The following is an 18,704-nucleotide window of genomic DNA, read 5'->3' as shown; positions in this document are numbered from 1 at the left end:
AGCCCCAGGTGGAGCACCGTAGCCAGCCCGCAGGCTCATCCACCTGGGCCTGTTGCTCCTAGGGGTGACCTCCACTTTTCCGCTAAGGGGATGACGGTGTCTGCGGACCTGGGCAAGCCAGCTTCTCTGAGTTCCGCCCCAGCTGGGCCCCCAAACTCGCCCAGCGAGCCTGCCTGCCACTCTGCACCTGCGCTGACTCTCGCTCTTCTGCTTTTCCCCAGCAGGAAGGGCCCAGCCTCACCTACGCGACCTGCGGTCCCCCGACCAGCTGAGGCTCCCCTCTTAGACTTATAAGCCTGTGGCCACTGGTATCCAGCCGCCTGCCCTCCCTGCCTCCCCAGGGTCCCTTTAGAGGACTCCTGGGCTTTCTGCCCACCCAGAGGGGCCTCTAGTGCTCCCTCCAGCCATTCTGTTAGCTTTGCCCTCCTGGTTCAAACAGTGTTCTTTCTCCTGTCTTTCTCCATCAGGCCTGGTGGCTGTCGCGTGGGGCTCATGGCCCCATACTCCCTGAGGCTAGGGATGGCCCTGCGCCAGTGGGTTGAAAGATGGGGCCCGAGAAGAGGGAAGCCAGAGGGGGCCGAGCACGTGTCTGGAGCTGTGGGTGCACTGCCTGGTGGTGTGTGAGAGACCAGCGTGTGTGGAGGGGTGGGCGCTGCCCCAGCCTTTACCCCAGACCCCCGTGAGGCTCTGGCCCCTGCCCACCTCCTGCCCTTCCACCTTCCCTTTCTCGTCTCTCTTCTCTATTCCAGAACGCTTGCCCACCCCTGGGTCTTCTGCCCCGCCCTCCTCTCCCCCGACTGCCGGGCTAGGCTGCCCTTGCCTTACCAGCTCTCTCCCCCTTTTCTCTCTCCCGTTCTCTCTTTGCTTCCTCTCCAACTGCCAGCCGATCGGGTCAGGCAAGTCCATCCCGACCTGAGAGCCCCAGGCCCCCCTTCGACCTCTAACCAGATCCCTCCTATTCCTCGGAGACCTCCCTTTCCAAGCCTGCCTGGACGGCTGTTCTGTGACTTGACAGTGGCTACCCAGCCCCAGAGCTTCCCCTTCATCTGTGACTTAGTCTGTTGTAGTGGTGAGCTGACACATCCAGGCGTGACGTTGGTGAAACTTGTGCCCCTCTGTGGTCTTGCTCCTGCCCAGTTCTATAAATATCTATAAATACTCATATATATATACACACACACATATATGGCCAAGCCTCACCTCTAGTGTCGGGAATCAATCACCATGCTGTCCTTGAGGAGTCTTGTGGCCCAACTACAAGGGAACGCTGTCACCCTGACATCCCCCTCCAAAGCGTGCCACCTCTGATGAGCCCCCCTGTCGTACCCAGCCTGTGGACAGCCAGCCCCCCTCTGCCGCCCTCCCGTCCCTACCCTCCCTTGAACACGGGGGTGCTGTACTGGCAGCTGTGTAGTTCTCTGACCACTACCAGTCTTGCTGTCTCTTGGCTGAGAATAAAACCTATTTCTGGATGATGGGGAACAGCGTGTCCTCTGTGGCCTGTGTTCTCTGTGGTGCTCAGGGAGAGGTAAAGGTTTAAACATTGGGGTGAGGGATGGGGGAGGGCCCAGCGATTGCTAGGGTGCTGTAAGATGTGGAGAAAAAAGCCCCATCCTCTCAGAGGCGTACTGGGAAAGCACCTGGAGTCAGCTGATCCTCGTCCTGTGAAACCTGCTCTGGCCACTAGGGGGCCCGGAGGGAGGACTGTGAGGTGCTGGCCAGGCAGGCACTGTGGAAGGACAGGCAGAACAGGCCACCAGAAGGGTAGGGCGATGGAATGGAAAACACCTGGACCAGAAGTCAGCACTCAGGGTGCTGTGGCACCCTGCTTTCCCTCCCTGGGATTAGATCTGACTTCTGAGTCTCTCCGCCATTAAGGCAGGACTGCCCCGAAAACCCTACGGCGGTCCCCCTGGGAACCCCGTCTTCACCAGGCAGCACGCAGGTGACAGGCCTTGGAAGATAGCTCTAACAGCCCTGTTGGATGTGCTCAGACACACTGGGGACTGGCACAACCAGAAGCTTGCCCTCTGCTGGCAGGACCCGCTCCCTGTTCAGTGCTCATGGCACAGGACCCAGTGACAGAAGAAAAAGGAACACGCAAGGACAAGCAGTATGGCTAAATTCATTTATTCTGAAATAAAAAGTGAAACAAGTGAAACAGGAGTCGAATCACCCGGGCACAAACCCGTCCCCGTCTCCACCCTCTCTCTCCATCCTACACTATCAATAAATAATTTTCCCCAGCCCCAAATATTTAATAGAAGGTCTTCCCCATTTACCAGCGCCAACCTCCACTGTGATACAGGGGGCTTCCCTACCTCCAGAATATACAAAATGTTACACAGTTACAGTATAAACACTGGGGAGGGAGCCCACCCCGCCACCAGCTTATGTCCTTGCCCGGCCTCGGTTTGCCCAACCTGCCCAAGGCCTGAGAGAGTGCCGCCCAGTTGTCTGGCTGGACGAGGGGGAGGGGGGGCACTTGTGCCCCAAAGTGCCTCTGAATAGAGGATGCATGAGCCCCTCTGAATGGAGGACTGCTTGGTGGGGGTGAGGAGACCAGCAGGGAGCCCCTGCTCCCCAAGAACGGCAGCCTCGCGCTTCCCTGGTGGTGCAGTTGAGAGTCCGCCTGCCGATGCAGGGGACACGGGTTCGTGCCCCGGTCCGGGAGGATCCCACATGCCGCGGAGCGGCTGGGCCCATGAGCCGTGGCCGCTGAGCCTGCGTGTCCGGAGCCTGTGCTCCGCAACGGGAGAGGCCACAACAGTGAGAGGCCCGCGTACCACAAAAAAAAAAAAACAACTGCAGCCTCTTAAATAAACTACCTTCACTGAGCCTCCGCCTGGCCAAGATGGCAAGGGGTCTGCACCTATTTGTCTCCCCCCATTAGACAGGGGGCTACACCCCTTTTCAGGGGTTTTTTTAGGGATGAAGGGGTGCCAGGAAGGAGGGACGGGGCGGCAGGGACGGGTAGGGCAGAGCGCCACGGCCCCAGGTCTCCGGTCTTTGCCCGCTAGTGTCAGGCAGTTAGACCATCATGATCTTCACTTCATCGTTGTCGTCAGCCTCATAGAAGAAGGGGATGCAGGTGTTGCTGCCCAAAACTGGGCACTCCTGGGGGTTCTGGATCTCGCGCAGCAGCTGCATGATCTGCTGCGCAGTGGGGTTCTCAGGGGTCGTCTGGCCCTGCAGGGCTTCCCCCTGGGTGGGGTCCACGTTGTCCTCGAGGCTCACCTCACGGAGACCTTTGGAGAGAGAGAGAGAGGCGGGGCTCGGAGTGGTGTGCCAGCTCTCCCCTGCCCGCCCGCCGGTCCCCCCCGAGGGCGCTACTCACCCCCCTCGTCGGCAGCCCCAGGCTCCTGTGGGGCTGGGGGCGCTGCAGCGGGCTCACCAGCAGGGCTCTGGGTGGCCAGGAACTTGCCATACCATTCATTTCGCTCGCCCACCAGGCGTAATACCAGTTCCCGGAGCTCCAGCAGCTTCACCTGGAGGGAGAGGTGCTCAGCACCCGCACCCCACCCCCGCCCGCAGAGACGGTCACAAGGACCCCTACCTTCATTTCCTCCTTGTCCTGAGCCAGGCGGCTGATGTACTCCTCCTTCTCCTGGTGCCGCGCCTTCAGCACCGCCCTCTGACTCTGATAAAGGGCGATGTACTCTCCTGCGGGGAGCGGGGAGGGCGAACAGGGCTCAGGTGCGGGGCTGCCCCAATCCAGCCCATGGCACCCGGCCCCGGGACCCCGCCTCCCCACTCACCAATAGTGTCTGTCTCTCCGGACAGCTGGATACAGCGATGCTCCAGCTCCTCTACCCGCTCCTTCAGATCCACTTTCTCCTGCATGAGCGCTGTAAAACGGCCCTGAAGCCACAACAGCAGGGTCAGGGCTCGGCAGCGACCTGACCGCAGGCCCCCACCCTTCCTGGACCCCACTGGGGGCGACCCACTCACCTGCAGCTTGTCCATGGCCACCTGGAGGGCCTGGTGGGTCTCCGCAGGCACACTGTTCCCCCCGATCCCGGAGGCTGGGGCCTCCTTCTCCGCCCCGTCCTGGGCCGGGGCTGCCAGCTGAGCCAGGCGCTGGCAGCGCAGCTTTTCCTCCTTCAGCTGCCCACGCAGCCGGGCCTGCTCTTCCTCAGCACTGGCTAAGGCCGAGTTAAAAAATGCCACCTGCGGGCAAGAGGTGTGCGCGTGCTTTTGTGGGGGATACTGAGGACCAGCGAGGGGCGGCGGGCAGAGGGATGCTTGCCCTCTCGGGGTCTTAGTGGGCATGCCTGTGGTTCAAGGATGACATGGCATCTGACTATGGCTCCCAGGGGAGCTTGGGGGTCCAGAGAAGTCAGAGGGAGGGAAACCACAAAGCGTGTCGGAGAGGAAGCACAGGGGGAGGTGGGAAGTAAGACAGGCAAGGAGCGGGAGGTCAGCTCACCAGCAGCTCTCGGCTGTCGAGCTCCTCCGGCACGCTCAGCTTCGGCCGGGGGGCCTCCTCGTCCTTCTCCTCACCGTCCGGCCCACCTCCTGCTGGGGACACGTGGAGGGGCCTCAGACAACCCGACAAGGCGGGGGAGCAGGCCGGGGAGAGGGCGTGCGGCCCAGCTCTGCCCCTCCCCTCCCTCGCTGCAGGAAGAGGATTCGCTGTCCTACAGGTCTCTTCTAACTCAACTCCACGCTGCTAAAAGTCCCCCTGCCCTTCAGGCTGGGTGTTCTCCCTCCGGGCCGTCCTACTTACCTTCCCCAGGCACAGCCATGAGGTTCAGCTGGGCTTGTAGCTGCCGGTTCTGCTGGTTGGCTGTTTCCAGGCGCTCCTAAGGGGCCAGGAAAGAAAGTGAGGAGGGACACAGGTTGCAGGCTTTCCCCGTCAGGGGCCCAGCACTCCGGCGCCCTCACCTGGGTCTCCTGTAACTCCTGGTGGGCCATCTGGACCGCCACCTTGCCCTGGACTTCCTCGTGCTGCAGCTGGTCCACGAGCTGCGTCTGCAGCAGCGCCTGCTTGTGCAGCCCCGCCTTCTCAGAGGCCAGCTGCTGATAGGCAGCCACGTACTGCTGCAGGTGGCTCAGGTACTGGTCCCGCTGCTGCTGCAGATCCTGAGCCTCCTGGCGCTTCACCTCCACCTGCGGGAAGACCCTCGGGGTGAGGGCAGGCTGTGGCTTGCTTCCGCAGTCGGAGCCCATAGACTGGGGAGGTTGGGCATAGACCCCTCTGCCTGAGGCAGGCACCGTGAGGCCCTGCTGGCTGCCCAGAGCCCCATGCCGCCTTCACCCAGCCCTCATAGCAAGCTTCTATCTTAACCTGAGGCCACAGACGGGTGGAAAAGCAGAGCTCCAGCCAACATCTGTGAGGTGCACACTGAACGCCTAAGGCTTTACATGCATGATTCTCTAACCTCCAACACCTCTAGAAGGAAAATGATAACCTCCTTTTTTTTTTTTTCTATTTTTTTGGTAGCTCCACACCATCATGCAGGATCTTAGTTCCCCGACCGGGGATCGAACCCGCACCACCTGCAGTGGAGTCTCAACCACTGGACCGCCAGGAAAGTCCCACTAACCTCCTTTTAAAATAAGGAAACTGAGGCTTAGAGATGCGAGGGCTGAATCCAGAGCTGAACCCAAGGACCTGGTCACCGTACACCCTCTCTTCCCCTCTAATTAGGGGCTCGATGCCTCTAGCGGGGACAACGACCTATGGCCCAGGGCTACTCAACTCTGAAAGTCAGAGGCCAGGGGGCAACAAGCAGTCACAGGCTCTGAAGGACTCTGGGGTCACCTGTCCTGGCCCCCGGTCCCTCGCTCCCCAGAGGCTGGTGCCTGTCTCCGGGCCCTCCCGCTGGGGCAGGGCTTACCGTCTCCTTCAGCTCTCCTAGCCTCCCCTGCAGCTGGCCCAGCTTCTTGGCCAGCTCCTTCTTGACGTGCTGCTCCGACTGTAGCGCGCTGGTTATCTCCATGTTCTCATTGGACTGCACAGAGAGAAGCAATCAGAGGCCACCCAATGCAGCTGGAGACCCCAGAACTTGGTGTCCGCCTCCCACAGCTCAGGGAAGGGTGGAGGCAGGTAGGAAAGTCTGCCCCTTCCCCCCACAACCCTCCGAGCAGGGCTCTCTGGCTCACAGCATGCCTTCGTGGACACCATTTCACAAAAGGTCCATATCACCCATTTTACAGGTGGGAAAACCAAGGCCCCAGATGGGTTAAGTGCCTCGCCCCAACCCAGAGGACTTGGCCAGGGAGGAGGGCAGGCTGGCCGGGAGGGGCTGCGCACCAGCCTGACGAATCCATTCTGCAGTTCAGCCAGCTGCTCCTTGAGCTCACGGTTCTGGAACAGCGCGCGGCTGATGGTGGTGCGGTCGCTCTGCATGCTCTCTAGAATCTGCTTGCGCTCCTCGGCCTGCTGCCCCCAGCACTCGGCCGCCCGCTCCAGCTCCAGCAGCCGCTGCTCCTGCTCCTGATTCAGGCGACTCAGACTTTCGTTGTCCTTCACCTGAGCCTGCAGCTGCTGTGCCAGGCTCTGCAGTTCCTTCTGTAGCTGTTCGGCCTCCGCCTGCAGCTGTTGTTCTACCTCCGAGGGCCCGGCTGGGGGCTCCTGAGGCGGAGGCACAGCTGAGAAAGGGAGCACACCATCAGGGCCTCTCGCCTCTGCAGTCTCCAAAAAACCGTTTTGTTTTGGGTTTTTTTTTTGGCCGCACCAGTGCGGCATGAGGGATCTTATTTCCCCAACCAGGGATCGAAGCCATGCCCCAATGCAGCGGAAGCACAGAGCCTCAACCACTGGACCACCAGGGAAGTCCCTCCAAAACACCCTCTTCTTGGTCCACAGCTCCTGATTCAGCCTCCTTGCCCCAAATCTTGGCTTCCTGGCTCAATCTTTCAAGACACGTTCAGACAGAGTTCCTTACATCTTTATGCTCAAGACCACAGTGGGCACTTCACCCTTTTTGCAGATGGGGACCCTGAGGCTCAGGGAAACTGCAAGACTTGCCAACTCCTGGGACAGACCTCTTTCCCTTGGCCACGGTGCCCTTCCACCCACTCACCTCCATTCTCAGCCGCCCTCACCAGCCCCGACACAACTCTGCTCCCGGATCCCCTGGCCCCGGCTTACCGATCTCGGTCCTCAGTTTGGCCAAACTGGTCTCCAGCTCCTGCACCTGACTCATGCTGCACTCCTTTTCTTCCCTCAACTTGCCCATCTGCCCAAAGCATGGGTGGGGGGGTGGGGGGAGAGCACAGGAGGGGGTCAAGGCCGGGCGACCACCTCCCTCTCCACCCCCACCCTCTAGATACACACTTCCACCTCTGGCTGCACACAGCAAGTGTCGTGATTCCTACCTCACAGATGCCCAGGTGACCTGTCTAAGGAGCGGGGTGGAAGGTCACCTCTCACCTGCTCCAGCATCTGCTGCATCTTCTGCTGCCAAACGGCGTTCTCTTCTTTCATATTCACCACATACTGGTCTCTCTCTGCCTGCAGCTGCTTCAGAGAATCCTTCAGCTGCGAGAGTGGGCACAGAAGTTACCACGGGCTGTCACGGGGCCTCGCCTGCTCCCGGTCACCTGGGGTCATCGTCCTCCCGCACCCCTCTCCCCACCTGGGGTCATCGTCCTCCCGCACCCCTCTCCCCACCTGGGGTCATCGTCCTCCCGCACCCCTCTCCCTGCACAATCTCACCTGCTCCACGTGGCTCTCCAGCCGTGCCTGCTCGTCCAGGGCCTGCTGTAACTGCTGGCTGCTATCAGCGGTAGGTTGACTAGAAAACTGGATGGTGAAAAATGAGGTTGGATGTGGGAAGCCCAGGCTGCTCCACGCAATGCCCCCCAAAAGGTCAACGTACAACTCAGGGTTGTCCTCGTGTTATTAGAACCAGGTCCACAGGCTTTATTTTTACTAAATACTCATTGCTCCCCAACCACCCCAATCCAGTGTGTATCCTCCTGGACCCTTTTCCAGACATACACAAACACGTTTAATTAATGCACAGTGCAGTTGTGCTGTCACGGGGTAGTATCATATATGGTTCTGCAACTTAATTTCACTTTGCTGCAAACAAGGTATACTTAACTTTTGTAATGGTTACATAGTAGTCCGATATATGAACATGGCATACTTTAACCGTGCCCTTACTGAGGGCAGGAAGGCAGAGAATCACTATGCATGCAGGAAAACTAATGAGGAGGCTCTCTGAGACTTGAGCGCCCTGTCTACCTGGAGGCTTGGCCCCGAGAGGAAGGGAGTGGACTCACGGGCTAGCCTTGTAACTGTCATCCATAAAACAATGCTTTTCAACCAGGATGCTTTAAAAATAAAACTAAAAAAGGCCTATCCCTGAGCTTCTGATTCCAGAGGTCTGGGCAAGGCCTCAATTTTTCTCCTATCTCTAGAGGAGTCTATGGCAGGACCAGAACAAGGATCCAAATTATCTGGCTCCTGGCCGGAGGCCACCCACAATGAGCCTAAGAGGCCCTGGCCCCGCCAAGTGGGGCCCGCACTCCCTGGGGCTCCAGCCCCACCTGGCGCAGCAGCAGCTCGGACATCTCCATCTTCTTCTGCAGCTCCTCCATCCCCAGCTGCATGGCCGCCTTCTCTTTCGCCATGACCCGCAGCTTCTCCTCCAGCTCCGAGGTCTGCTGCTTCAGGTCCTCGTTGCTTTTGCTGTGACCGGCGGTAGTGGAGGGAGGCGTGTGTAAAGAACAGAAAGGGTCGCTCCGGTGACCAACCCACTACCTTTGCCACAGAACCACAGAACGGTCGCTTTGGAAGGGACCCCAGGATCAAGAGTCACAAGTGGCAGGCCACAGAGAGGACATGAGTTGCCTGAGGCCACAGCAGGAGTCGGTGGCACAGCTGGGACAGCAGAGCCTGGCTCTGCATGCATGCAAAGCTGTACCAGCTCCTCCCCCGCTCCCTTGGCTCCTCCCCACTTCCCAGCCCTCCCCCACCATCCCCATCCTACTTGTTCTTGTATAAGTCCAGCCTGAGGGCATCTCGCTCTTTGGTTAATTCTTTGTTGTACTGCAAACACAGAGAGGCGAGGTCAGGAGAAGGGAGGTGGAAGATGCAGACTAACAGCAGCAACAGGAACCACTCCCAGCAACACGTCCTCACCTGGCGTCAGGCTTTATATTTTTTCAAAGCACTTCCAAGCTCACGTTCTCATTTGGTTTTAATAAGAACTCGGGGAAGGGTGGAAAAGGCAGGTGGAGAGCTCTTAACGCACGGCTGGCTCACAGGCCCGGAGACAGCAGGTAACACTGCCATCCTTCTCACAGTTATCAGCCCCGCGTCTGAACCTTTCCTGAACACTCTCTCAGCCCACATTCCCATTTCAAACCCACAATCACCCTGGGAGGCAGTTACTATTACTATCTCCATTTTACGGGTGAACGACACGGAGCATCAGAGGTTAAGTGGCTTGCCTAACCTCACTTAGAGCTGGGACTCTTTTTTTTTTTTTTTTTTTTTCCGGTACGCGGGCCCCTCACTGTTGTGGCCTCTCCCGTTGCGGAGCACAGGCTCCGGACGCGCAGGCTCAGCAGCCATGGCTCACGGGCCCAGCCGCTCCGCGGCATGTGGGATCTTCCCGGACCGGGGCACGAACCCGTGTCCCCTGCATCGGCAGGCAGACTCTCAACCACTGCGCCACCAGGGAAGCCCAGAGCTGGGACTCTTGAACCACGTTCTCTCCCCCGGGGTGGGAGCACAGATATGATGGGGGGATTAAATTGTATTGTAATCTCTTGTTCATTTTTTGAATGGATGATACACTCACACAGCCCCTAACTCGGAAGGTACCAAAGTGACATGTCTCTCAGCCATTCTGTTCCTCTCCCCTGGGTTTTTATGAATCCTTTCCGACCTGTCATATATATATTTCACACACGTACTTCTCTCTTAGTGCGGTAACGGATAAAAATATTGTTCTGAACCTTCACAGCCCAAACACTTAGCACTTGGGCCAGAGCCCGCAGCCAGTAAAGGGCAAGGCTGGCGCTCTGGCTCTGGGTTCTGCAACCAGCACTCGCTCTAGACAGCACTCCCCCCTCCCCCAACAACTCGCCATGGCAACCAAATCGCGACGGGGTTGCTTCTCACAATCACACAACTTTAAAGCAGCAAGACACGGCCAGCGCTGCCTTCTGGGCAGCAAGTCACTCCATCTTGCCGAAGGGACCTTTAGGCTCACCCCACCCACACACCACCTCCAGCGGATGGATGGGCAGACTGCTGGGCTCACCCTATCGGCCTGCTTCTGCTGCGTGGAGACGGCAGACAGCGTCCGTTCCAGCTCTCCCACACGCTGCCTGGACGACCGCAGGCGATTGGCAAGGTCCTCCAACTCTCCTGAAATGACAGCATGAGAAGGGAAGCCCAAAGAAGGAATCCCACTGAAGGCCAGCCAGTGTGCCCCTCTGGCCGAGGGGTGAAAGGGTGCCTAGATTCCCACCTGCTTTCTGCCTGGCTGCCTGCTGGGTGTGAGCCAGAGCTGTCTGTAATTCCGTCTTCTCAGACACCAGAATCCCTATGGTCTGGATGTGGACCTTTGGGAGAAAGGGCAAACAAGTGCTAAAAGCAGAAAAGCAATGTTTCCTGGGGGCCATGAGGGACCCTGGTTCAGCCCACTCACCTGCAGCTGTTCTCTCAGAGCCCCTTGTTCCTTCACGAGCTTCTTCTCAAATTCCTTCTTCTCCTGCAGGAAAAGAGAAGAAACAGCTCTTACTGGTAGGCAGAGGTGAAACAGCAAAGGATATAGCCCCCAGAATGTCATCACTGGCCCAGGACAGGCCCACCGATGAGAACAGATAATCGGCCACCCCGGGGGTAGGGGATGGGGGGGGAGGGGCAGGGGGAGGCCCCCTCTTTCTCCAGGCTGCCAGCAGGCAAGAGGAGAACGGGCCTCTACATCTGAATCCTCCCCCAAACCCATCAGCCACGGGAGGAGCAAAGAAATCACGTTACTTTTTCCAGTCGATCCAAAGTTTCCTGTTTCTCTTGTTTCTGTGGGGAGAGTCATAGGAAGGTGACTGAGATCGTCCCCCGTTCCCACGATCCTCAGATCAAGGAGGAGGGACGGGCAGGGGGCAGGAATGGGTTAGAAAGGGAGAGTTCATGGGGACATAAATGGACGAACGCTTCTCAAGCTAAGAGACTTTGGGTCTTGGGAAGTTTTGCTCACGGCTACAGTAGTGAGAGTCTGGATCTGATTCCCTGGAAGGGACAATGACATAAACCTCTAGAAATGGAGTCTGAGAAGGTCAGACCACCCTCTGCCAGCTCACGACCTGGAAGGGGGCATTCACTCAAGGCATGTTTCCTGAGCACACACTGCAGGCCAGGTTCTGTTCTTAAGAGCACAGATATGGGAACGAAAAGGACCTTTAAATCTTTGATTTTTTGAGCTTTAAGGGACCTTGGACACCCTCTAATTCTACCTCCTCAGGAAACTAAAGCCCAGAAAGGACAGTTGACTTGTCCAAGGTCAAAGTCGGAACAGATCAGGGGCTGAGTCAGGGCTAGAACACACCAGTCAAGCTAGTGCTCCCCCTACAGGCAACAGCCCCAGGGCAAGCGTGGGGACGACTCAAGCAGGGGTCTCTGGAGAACAGAGTAGGCAAAGAGGGCAGCCACAGAGAGAGCCATGCTGCATGCCGTGCTCCGGGGTCCCTCCAGCTGAGACCTAGGCCCCCCGGCACCCCATTCTCCCTTGGCACCAGGGGTCCCCAGCCCCTTTCTTCAGAGCCCCAAGGTGAGACTGGGGCCCCAGATTGGCAGCATGGAATCCGGGGACAACACTGGACTCTTACCAATTGCTCTATCTTGCTACTGAGTTGTTTGTTTGTTAGATTGCTGGAGTCCAGGGCTACTGATAGTTCTTGGTACCGGCTCTGAGGCGCATGCAGAGAGGAGGAGGAGGAGTTGGAGGAGGGGCGGGGAGAGGTAGAGAGAGCAATCATTAGGGTTGGGGGGCGTCTGGGCTGTCTCAGCTGGCAGTGGGGCACCCAGCCCCCGCTCTGGGAGGAGGGAGGTGGGGGCAGGTGGTGGCTGGCCTGCAGGGTCACTGGGCCACGGTGCAGGCCCCCTTACCTCCAGATTCTTTATGTCAGTACAGGATGCTAGACCCTCCCCGTTGATGTAAGATGGAGACTAGGAGAGATGAAAGGGTTCACATGGAAACGTGATCTATCCCCCTCAAGGCCTAAGCCCTCCAACATCTTCCCCATCGACTGGCAACATTTCCTTTTCTGCCTAACTTGCCACCCCCACCCCCCCTTATCCCTCCCTGTGCCAATTTCTCCTCATTCTTAATTCCCCCTTGTCCCCCGCCTCCCAAGCAGCTCTCATCTGCAGGATAAAATGATGTAACCAATCTCATGGTCCAACCCCTTCACCTGGACAGCGTCAAAGAGGAGACTCAGAGCAGTAATGACTAGCCAAACATGATCCAGCCAAGCTGCCCGGTCCCAGGACCTGCCCTTCGTCTTGGGAACCTTTGCCTCGGTTTCTTTCCGTCATATTTTCCTTCCCTCTCTAGCCCACTCCGGGCTCCAATTTTGGGGGTGGTACCTCGGACACAAGACCGTTGAGCTGCTGAGATAGCTGTCGCAGGCTCTCGGTGGATGAGAGAGATCTGGGGATGAACACAGCAGTCAGGGGTGCAGGAGGCTCGATGGGAAAGAGGGGGTCATGGGCAGTGGCCTAGGGACTGCTGGCCCCGTGGGAGACACTTACGTGCTTTCACCAATGGGACTAGGATCATTGTCAGCATCACGGTTCTGTTGGGAAAGAAACGTATGAATCGGTCATTCGGTTTCCACTAAGAACCACCCACGGCGCCAAGCTCATTCCAACCGCTTTCCGTCCGCCCGCACCTCAAGGAGAACCTGCTCTTGGCCTCCCCCACCCCAGTCCTCAGGAAGGGCGCCTCGCTCTAGGAGCCAAGCTACCTGAAGAAAGGGGAAGAGGCTCCATGGCAGGTCCAGGCCTCCAGGAAGGAGGACGGGGTGAGCACACAGTGGGGCAGCAAGCCAAGGGGGAAGAGGCACGAACCTGAGTTGATGCCATGCTAGTGACACGGGGGGGACTAGCACAGGGGGAAGGGACACCGCCAGGTGACACGGTGTCATCAGCAGACGGTGTAACAGGAGCGGCGCGGTCTTTGGGCGCCTGTCACAGAACAGAGCAGGGGGTTAGGGGGCCACGCAGGGCAGAAGTCGCCTCATTGCCATGAATGCAGGGGTGCAGAGCGGGTAGGACAGGTGCTGCTGCAGTCAGAGTGCCAGTCACACATGCTGGGTGCCACTCTGGGGGGCGGCTACGGCTCGCCCAGACCTCGGGCCAGTCTGCAGCCTTCCGGGACTGCACAGCCTCCTTCGAGAACACGAGGGCCTTGTTCTCCCTGGAGCTCAGCTCCATGGCTGACCTACGGCAGCTACAGCAGGTGGAAGGAAGGTGTGCCAAGTCAGGGAGAAGCAAGGCCCTGATCTTCGAGAAAGCCAGTCTGTGCCCAGAGGGCCCCTCACCCGGGGCCCCACGCTGGGCAGAGGGTGGCAGTGATGAAGGAGCAGCGCGATCTGCCTCTTTCTTCTTGCTCTCCCTTCCTTCCTTCCCTCCTTCCTGCAACTACTGGTGTGTCTCCATGACTCAGGCCTTTTCTGGGAAAGAAGCTGCCCAACGAGAAGGCTCTCCCTGCTCTTAGAGGTAGAAGGAAAACCATGGCCACTACCCATCCCAACCTCCTGGCTCCAAAACACCTACCCAACCAAGAAACAGCTGAGAAACCAGAGGTAAGACGTCTACCCTTTGACTCTTGTCATGCTGGAGAACAATCGTGGGACTGAGGGCCAGGAGCCATGGAGAAGTTCTCTCTTGGCCCAAATGGATCCACTTGCTTGACCAGAGCCCCACTCGGCCTCTCTCCAGGCTCAGGCCTGACAGTTAGTCCAAGCCTCTGGCTCGAGGGATCTAATGTTCAATAGGTGAGATGGGGAAGAGGGCTGAGAAGCCAAAGCTTGATGAGGGAAGAGCACCGGGGAGCCAAGGCCTGGCCAACGAAGCTGAGTCTGGAAGGAAGAGGCTGCGCCTCTCTTGGGGGAAAGGGCTGCCTGCTCTCTGGAGCCTCAGCCCTGGCCTCTGAAAACCCAAATCTACTGCCCTCCTTAGAACAAGCAGCGCAGAGCCTGGGGAGCTGAAGATGAATCAAGCTGTTTGCTTGGTGACTGTCCACACTGTGACCTTTGATGCCAGAACCTGGTGTTGCCCTGTCAACCTGGACTACTGAATTTAATAGGTAAGAGCAGGGGCTCAGCAGCTGGCTAGGCGGGAGAGTTTGGGGAGGGGAGCACACTCTTAGCCACGGGCCCTGGCGAGCCCTGGGTCCCTCCTGGCCTCTTGGGTGCCCACGGATCCCTAGCATTAGAAACAAGAAAGCTCAGAAGGGGGAAAAAGTCTTTTTCTGAGGACTTAAATATGACTATTTTGCGAGCAACCAAGTTATTTCATAATTTTGAGTCATATAGCTAAGTACGGAATTTTAAAAAACACTGTCCACTCCCCTCCAATGTCCCATTCCATTAAAAAAAAAAACACCTTTTTTTTCTATCCATTATTCCTCAGTTCTGGAAATGCCATCAGCTCTGCCCAGGATACTGCCATCACAGGCCTGCACTACTACAGCAGAAAACTTAAGTGAGAAACAGTTATTGATATAGAGAGGATTTTAAAACGACAAGAAGGGAATATGGGGATCTGGGTCTTCATTTCCAGGAGAGCAGAAGGATGCGGGCCCAGGGCCTTACAACAAGAGTCCAGATGCACAGCTTCGGGACTCCTGTAGGCCTGCGCTCCCCTCCCCATGCCACCCGGCATCTCCTCTGAGCCAACAAGGTGAGTCACAGCACCTGGACAGACCCGACCGAATGGGCATGAGCAGTCCTAATGACTGAAAGGCTCTCTAACCCCAGCCAACAGTTCCTTGTCCCAGCGCCTCTCCCCCTGCCCATCGCCAGCAGGACCTGGCCTTCCAGCGCTACTCCTGTAGCCTGGCAGATGTCCCCCGAGGAAGTTAATTAAGGAGGAAGTGCCACCATCATGTCCGGAGGAGGTCATCTCCCAGTCCAGGGGCACCCCAGGCTCCCCGCCTTTCTGGAAAGTACTCTGTGAGCTAATAACCCCGGCTGTTACCTGTATTACACCCTCTGCCTGGGACTCCCATTTCCCCTACGCTCAATGTGGATGACCGCTACCCACCTCTCATCTTCAAACCGGCCTCAAATGCCACCCCCTCCAGCCTCGAGTCCATTTAGAACCAACCTCTGCCTTGTTGCCATATTCCAAATGTTTCTTTCATCTGTTTTCTACAGCCCCTAGCAACATGCCTCTGCTCTCAAGGGCCCACTGAATATGGTTAAATGTCCAGTTAATTTTTAAAAGAGGATAGGGGCAGAATGTCCTGACCACTCATGTGTTTGGTTAACCTCACATCCCTTACGGATAGTTCCACTGAAAAAAATAACCTCAATCCTTGTTAACTATAATGCAAGTTCCTTTTCTCTTAACCCTACATTCCCTACTGCCAAACCAAAATGAACTGATCAACTCAAAAACAAATCACAAACTACTTGGTGGTCTATTGGTCTTTTGGGGTCAGATGCCCAGGGGCCAAGACTTGAAGGTTTGGTTTTATTGAACCTCTCCTAGTTTGATAGCACCATGGACATTCAAACTGGAGGCTCAAAGAGCCCAAATCCCACACACCTGCTCTGGAAGCTATTCCCAAGTTACCTTTAACCTCCAAGGAGCATCTCACCTTCTCCAAGATGATAAAAGATGGGGGGGGTCGGGGTGGGGGGGAACCCAATCAACCAAGCAGGTGAAAAAGCAGACATGAACAGGCCCAGGGTTAATGACAGCAACATAAAATAAGCCAGAGGCAAAGTATCCCCCAAACCAGAGAAGCCTCAGGGCATGCAGAGCTGGGAGGGAGCAAGCCAGAGAGGGGGTCTCGGCACTGCCTCACCTTCCACTTGTCCAATGGGGGGATCGCTACCCCATTGGAGCGGTTAAGGTCGGACACCAGCACCTTCAGAATGTCCTGAATCTATAGGAGGCGAAAAGGGAAAAACAAGGGCAGGGAGAGAAAGAGAAAAGTGGCTTAGAGAGGCAAGAGAGTCAGGGAAGGAAGAAGAGATGGGTTCAGGGCAATGGAATGCTGGAGAAGAGAGAAAGGGATCAATACCACAGCCTGTGCCATTTTCCAAACAGCCACTTGCTGCCTTGCCAGAGGCAGAAATCAAGGTAAACAGATGGAAAAGTCCCCGGAACAATGCAGTCACATAGCTCCTTAGGCGAACAACGCAGCTCTTAATAGCTTCTTAGACCCTCAGGCCCAGACTTTTAAAAACCAGACTTCAGAACAAGGGTCCGCTTGAACAAAGCAGGCTACAGCTAAAAAATAAGTCTGAAAGACAATGATCTGATCCAACAGTGTCATCTTACAGATGAGGAAACTGAGGCCCAGGGGACGAACTGATTTTCTTGACGTCACCCAGCAAGCTGGTGGCAAAGATGGCCTTGAAACCCAGATGATCTCCTAATCCAAGGGCCTGGGACTCTCCTCACCACACCCTGGGGTTCTGTTGGTGCCTCTAAATGGAGAGCCTGAGGACAAGAGGCTGTTCTCACTGCCTGGCTTCCCACTGAGGATGGGGCTGAGAAAGATCACCAGAGCAGTAAGTCAAATAGCAACTACTCTTTACTGAATGTTTACTCTGCACCAGGCCCTGTATTAGGGGATTGTTATAAAAACAACAACAATCTCATTTAAACTTCATAAGTGTAAGACAGTATTACCCCAGTTTTACCAATGTGGAACCAGAGACCCAACGAGCTTAAACAATTTGCCCAAAACCATACATATCCCCAACAGAGGGAGAGGTAGAATTCAAACCCAAACTTCTTAGGCAATATCTGACATTTCTTCCACAATCTTAACCACTACCCTCTCCTGCTGTCCCTTGAGTACCCCATCCCTGGAAGGTGGCAAGACTCACATCCTCAGGTGAGGGACAACCACCAGAAGTGGTTGTCTCCGGGCTACTGCCATTCTTGATCTTTCTTTTTTTCTTAGCTCCTGCAGGAACACCAGGGCTGTTCTTCTGCTGATACTCCCTTAACTGCAAAAAGGAAAAGCAGTGAGGCTCATGAGAACTATAAGCCCCCTATATTCACATCCTACTTTACAGTTTACAAGAAGCAGAGGTGGAAAAGTAAACATTTAATCAGACATCAGGGTCCTTTCCTACACCTCTTTTAGAGCTGCACACCACTGCTTCTCAAACTTTTACATCAGTGTATCCTAATGGCAGAAGGCAGTGAAGGCACACACCCCTAGTGAATCTGGGAACGTAACAGAAAGAGGACAACCCAAACACCATTTCGGAGAGAAGTCTATTATAATCTTACAAATCTATGCAAATGTCATCCCTAACCACATTAATATAAAAGGCTTTTTCTCTCTCAAGAGAATCAAGCAAAACTGATGCTCCAGTCCCATGCTTATCCTGTGGCACTCAGGGCAACCCATGTTGAGATGATGATTTGGGAAAGATTCCCAGCTGTGAAGTTCAGTTTCACGCGATCTGTTCCACAGAGGATAAGCAGATCTCACTCCAAAGGAGCACTAAATGACCGGCACTCTGGTCTCAGAATCATAGCGAATTAGAATGTAAGGAAGAAGATTCACATTAAAACTGTGAAAGTCTCTCTGGATAGAAACCTGGGAGAAAACCAAACTAAACAAAGCACATTCTCCCCACTGCCACCCAGAGATATTGTCAATGTTTCGAGATCACTGGTGAAGTGTAGGCTTTTTACGCTATCGACACCAAAGGATGGGGTACAGTCTAGAGTTAGGAAGCCTGAAACCCAGGTGGGACCTAGGTCCCATAGTCCCGAGTCTCCTTCACGCTGGAAATTTGTGCTGCGACCAGAGAAACCGGAAAGGATGTGAAAACACAGGGGGACTGGGTCGTAAGACCAAACACCGGGCTCTTGGCGGTAATGACAGTTCAGAGGGGGGTAATGACGTAACTACTTTCCACTCCTCCCTACAGATGCCCGAGTCGCCGTTCCGCGGTGGGGGAGGGGAACGCAAGGCCAGGACCGAGGTCCCCGGAGACCGGGAGCCTAGGGAGCCCAGGAGGTCCGGTTCTGGGCGGCAGGAGGCGAGAGCCGAGCCTGGTGCAGGAAGCCCCCGGGGTCACCGGCCCAAAGTCACCCAGGGGTGACGAGCGAGGGCGGGGGCTGGGCTGCCGGGGGGCGGGACTGGCTGAGAATACTTTTGGAGGGGGGCGCCAAGGGGCGCCGAGAGGCTCGCCCCGTGTGCCTCGAAGGCAGCACAGACTCTGACCATGGCCCGGCCGTCGGAGGGGTCTCGGGCTGGGTCAGGGAGCCGCGACCCCGCACGTTTTACCTTTTTCTTGGCCGCAGCCAATTTGCTCTGTCGGGTTTCTTCCGACATCCCGGGACAGGGCGGGGGAAGGGGGGGGGCCACATCAGCACGATCCCAGCAAGCACTGCGGAACTGCTTCCGGCAGCAACCGCGCCGCTGTGAGACGAAGCCAAAAGAGGAGGGACCAAGGCGGTACTAGGCTGCAGTGGTGTGAGCATAGCCTCAAATCCTTAATCCCATTAGTCGATGGGAAAGTTGAAAGGG

The 18,704-nt window shown here is 56.6% G+C and overlaps 2 protein-coding genes across 9 annotated transcripts in view; one reads left to right on the top strand and one right to left on the bottom strand.

Moving 5' to 3' along the window:
* DNM1 (dynamin 1) overlaps positions 1–1,472 on the top strand; it is a gene marked incomplete at both ends in the record, with an annotated part of 45,955 nt that extends 44,483 nt beyond the window's left edge. For 4 of the 8 annotated variants that reach the window (XM_079705984.1, XM_079705988.1, XM_079705987.1 and 1 more), the window contains one exon: positions 222–294. In XM_079705984.1, the coding sequence (XP_079562110.1) occupies positions 222–294 (73 nt within the window). Of the gene's footprint in view, positions 1–221; positions 295–883 lie in introns of those variants that run through there. The other 4 variants (XM_079705991.1, XM_079705992.1, XM_079705989.1 and 1 more) reach the window with 2 other exon arrangements.
* A 642-nt stretch (positions 1,473–2,114) lies between these two features.
* Positions 2,115–18,542, bottom strand: GOLGA2 (golgin A2). The gene is made up of 27 exons (XM_079705656.1): positions 18,462–18,542; positions 17,041–17,163; positions 16,008–16,088; positions 13,040–13,156; positions 12,722–12,765; positions 12,557–12,620; positions 12,077–12,136; positions 11,797–11,877; positions 10,952–10,990; positions 10,620–10,682; positions 10,440–10,533; positions 10,230–10,336; positions 8,949–9,007; positions 8,506–8,647; positions 7,667–7,753; positions 7,382–7,489; positions 7,100–7,187; positions 6,260–6,597; positions 5,844–5,957; positions 4,888–5,112; positions 4,730–4,805; positions 4,430–4,521; positions 3,952–4,170; positions 3,759–3,861; positions 3,557–3,663; positions 3,338–3,488; positions 2,115–3,248 (listed from the first exon to the last, which is right to left on the bottom strand). The coding sequence occupies exons 1-27, from the start codon at positions 18,507–18,509 to the stop codon at positions 3,031–3,033; spliced, it is 3,048 nt and encodes a 1,015-aa protein (XP_079561782.1). The 5' UTR covers positions 18,510–18,542; the 3' UTR covers positions 2,115–3,030.
* Positions 18,543–18,704: the final 162 nt, after the last annotated feature.

Source organism: Hyperoodon ampullatus, assembly GCF_949752795.1.
Source record: "Hyperoodon ampullatus genome assembly, chromosome: 6".
Taxonomy (NCBI): Eukaryota; Metazoa; Chordata; class Mammalia; order Artiodactyla; family Ziphiidae; genus Hyperoodon; species Hyperoodon ampullatus.
This window is presented reverse-complemented; position numbering and strand designations above follow the sequence as displayed.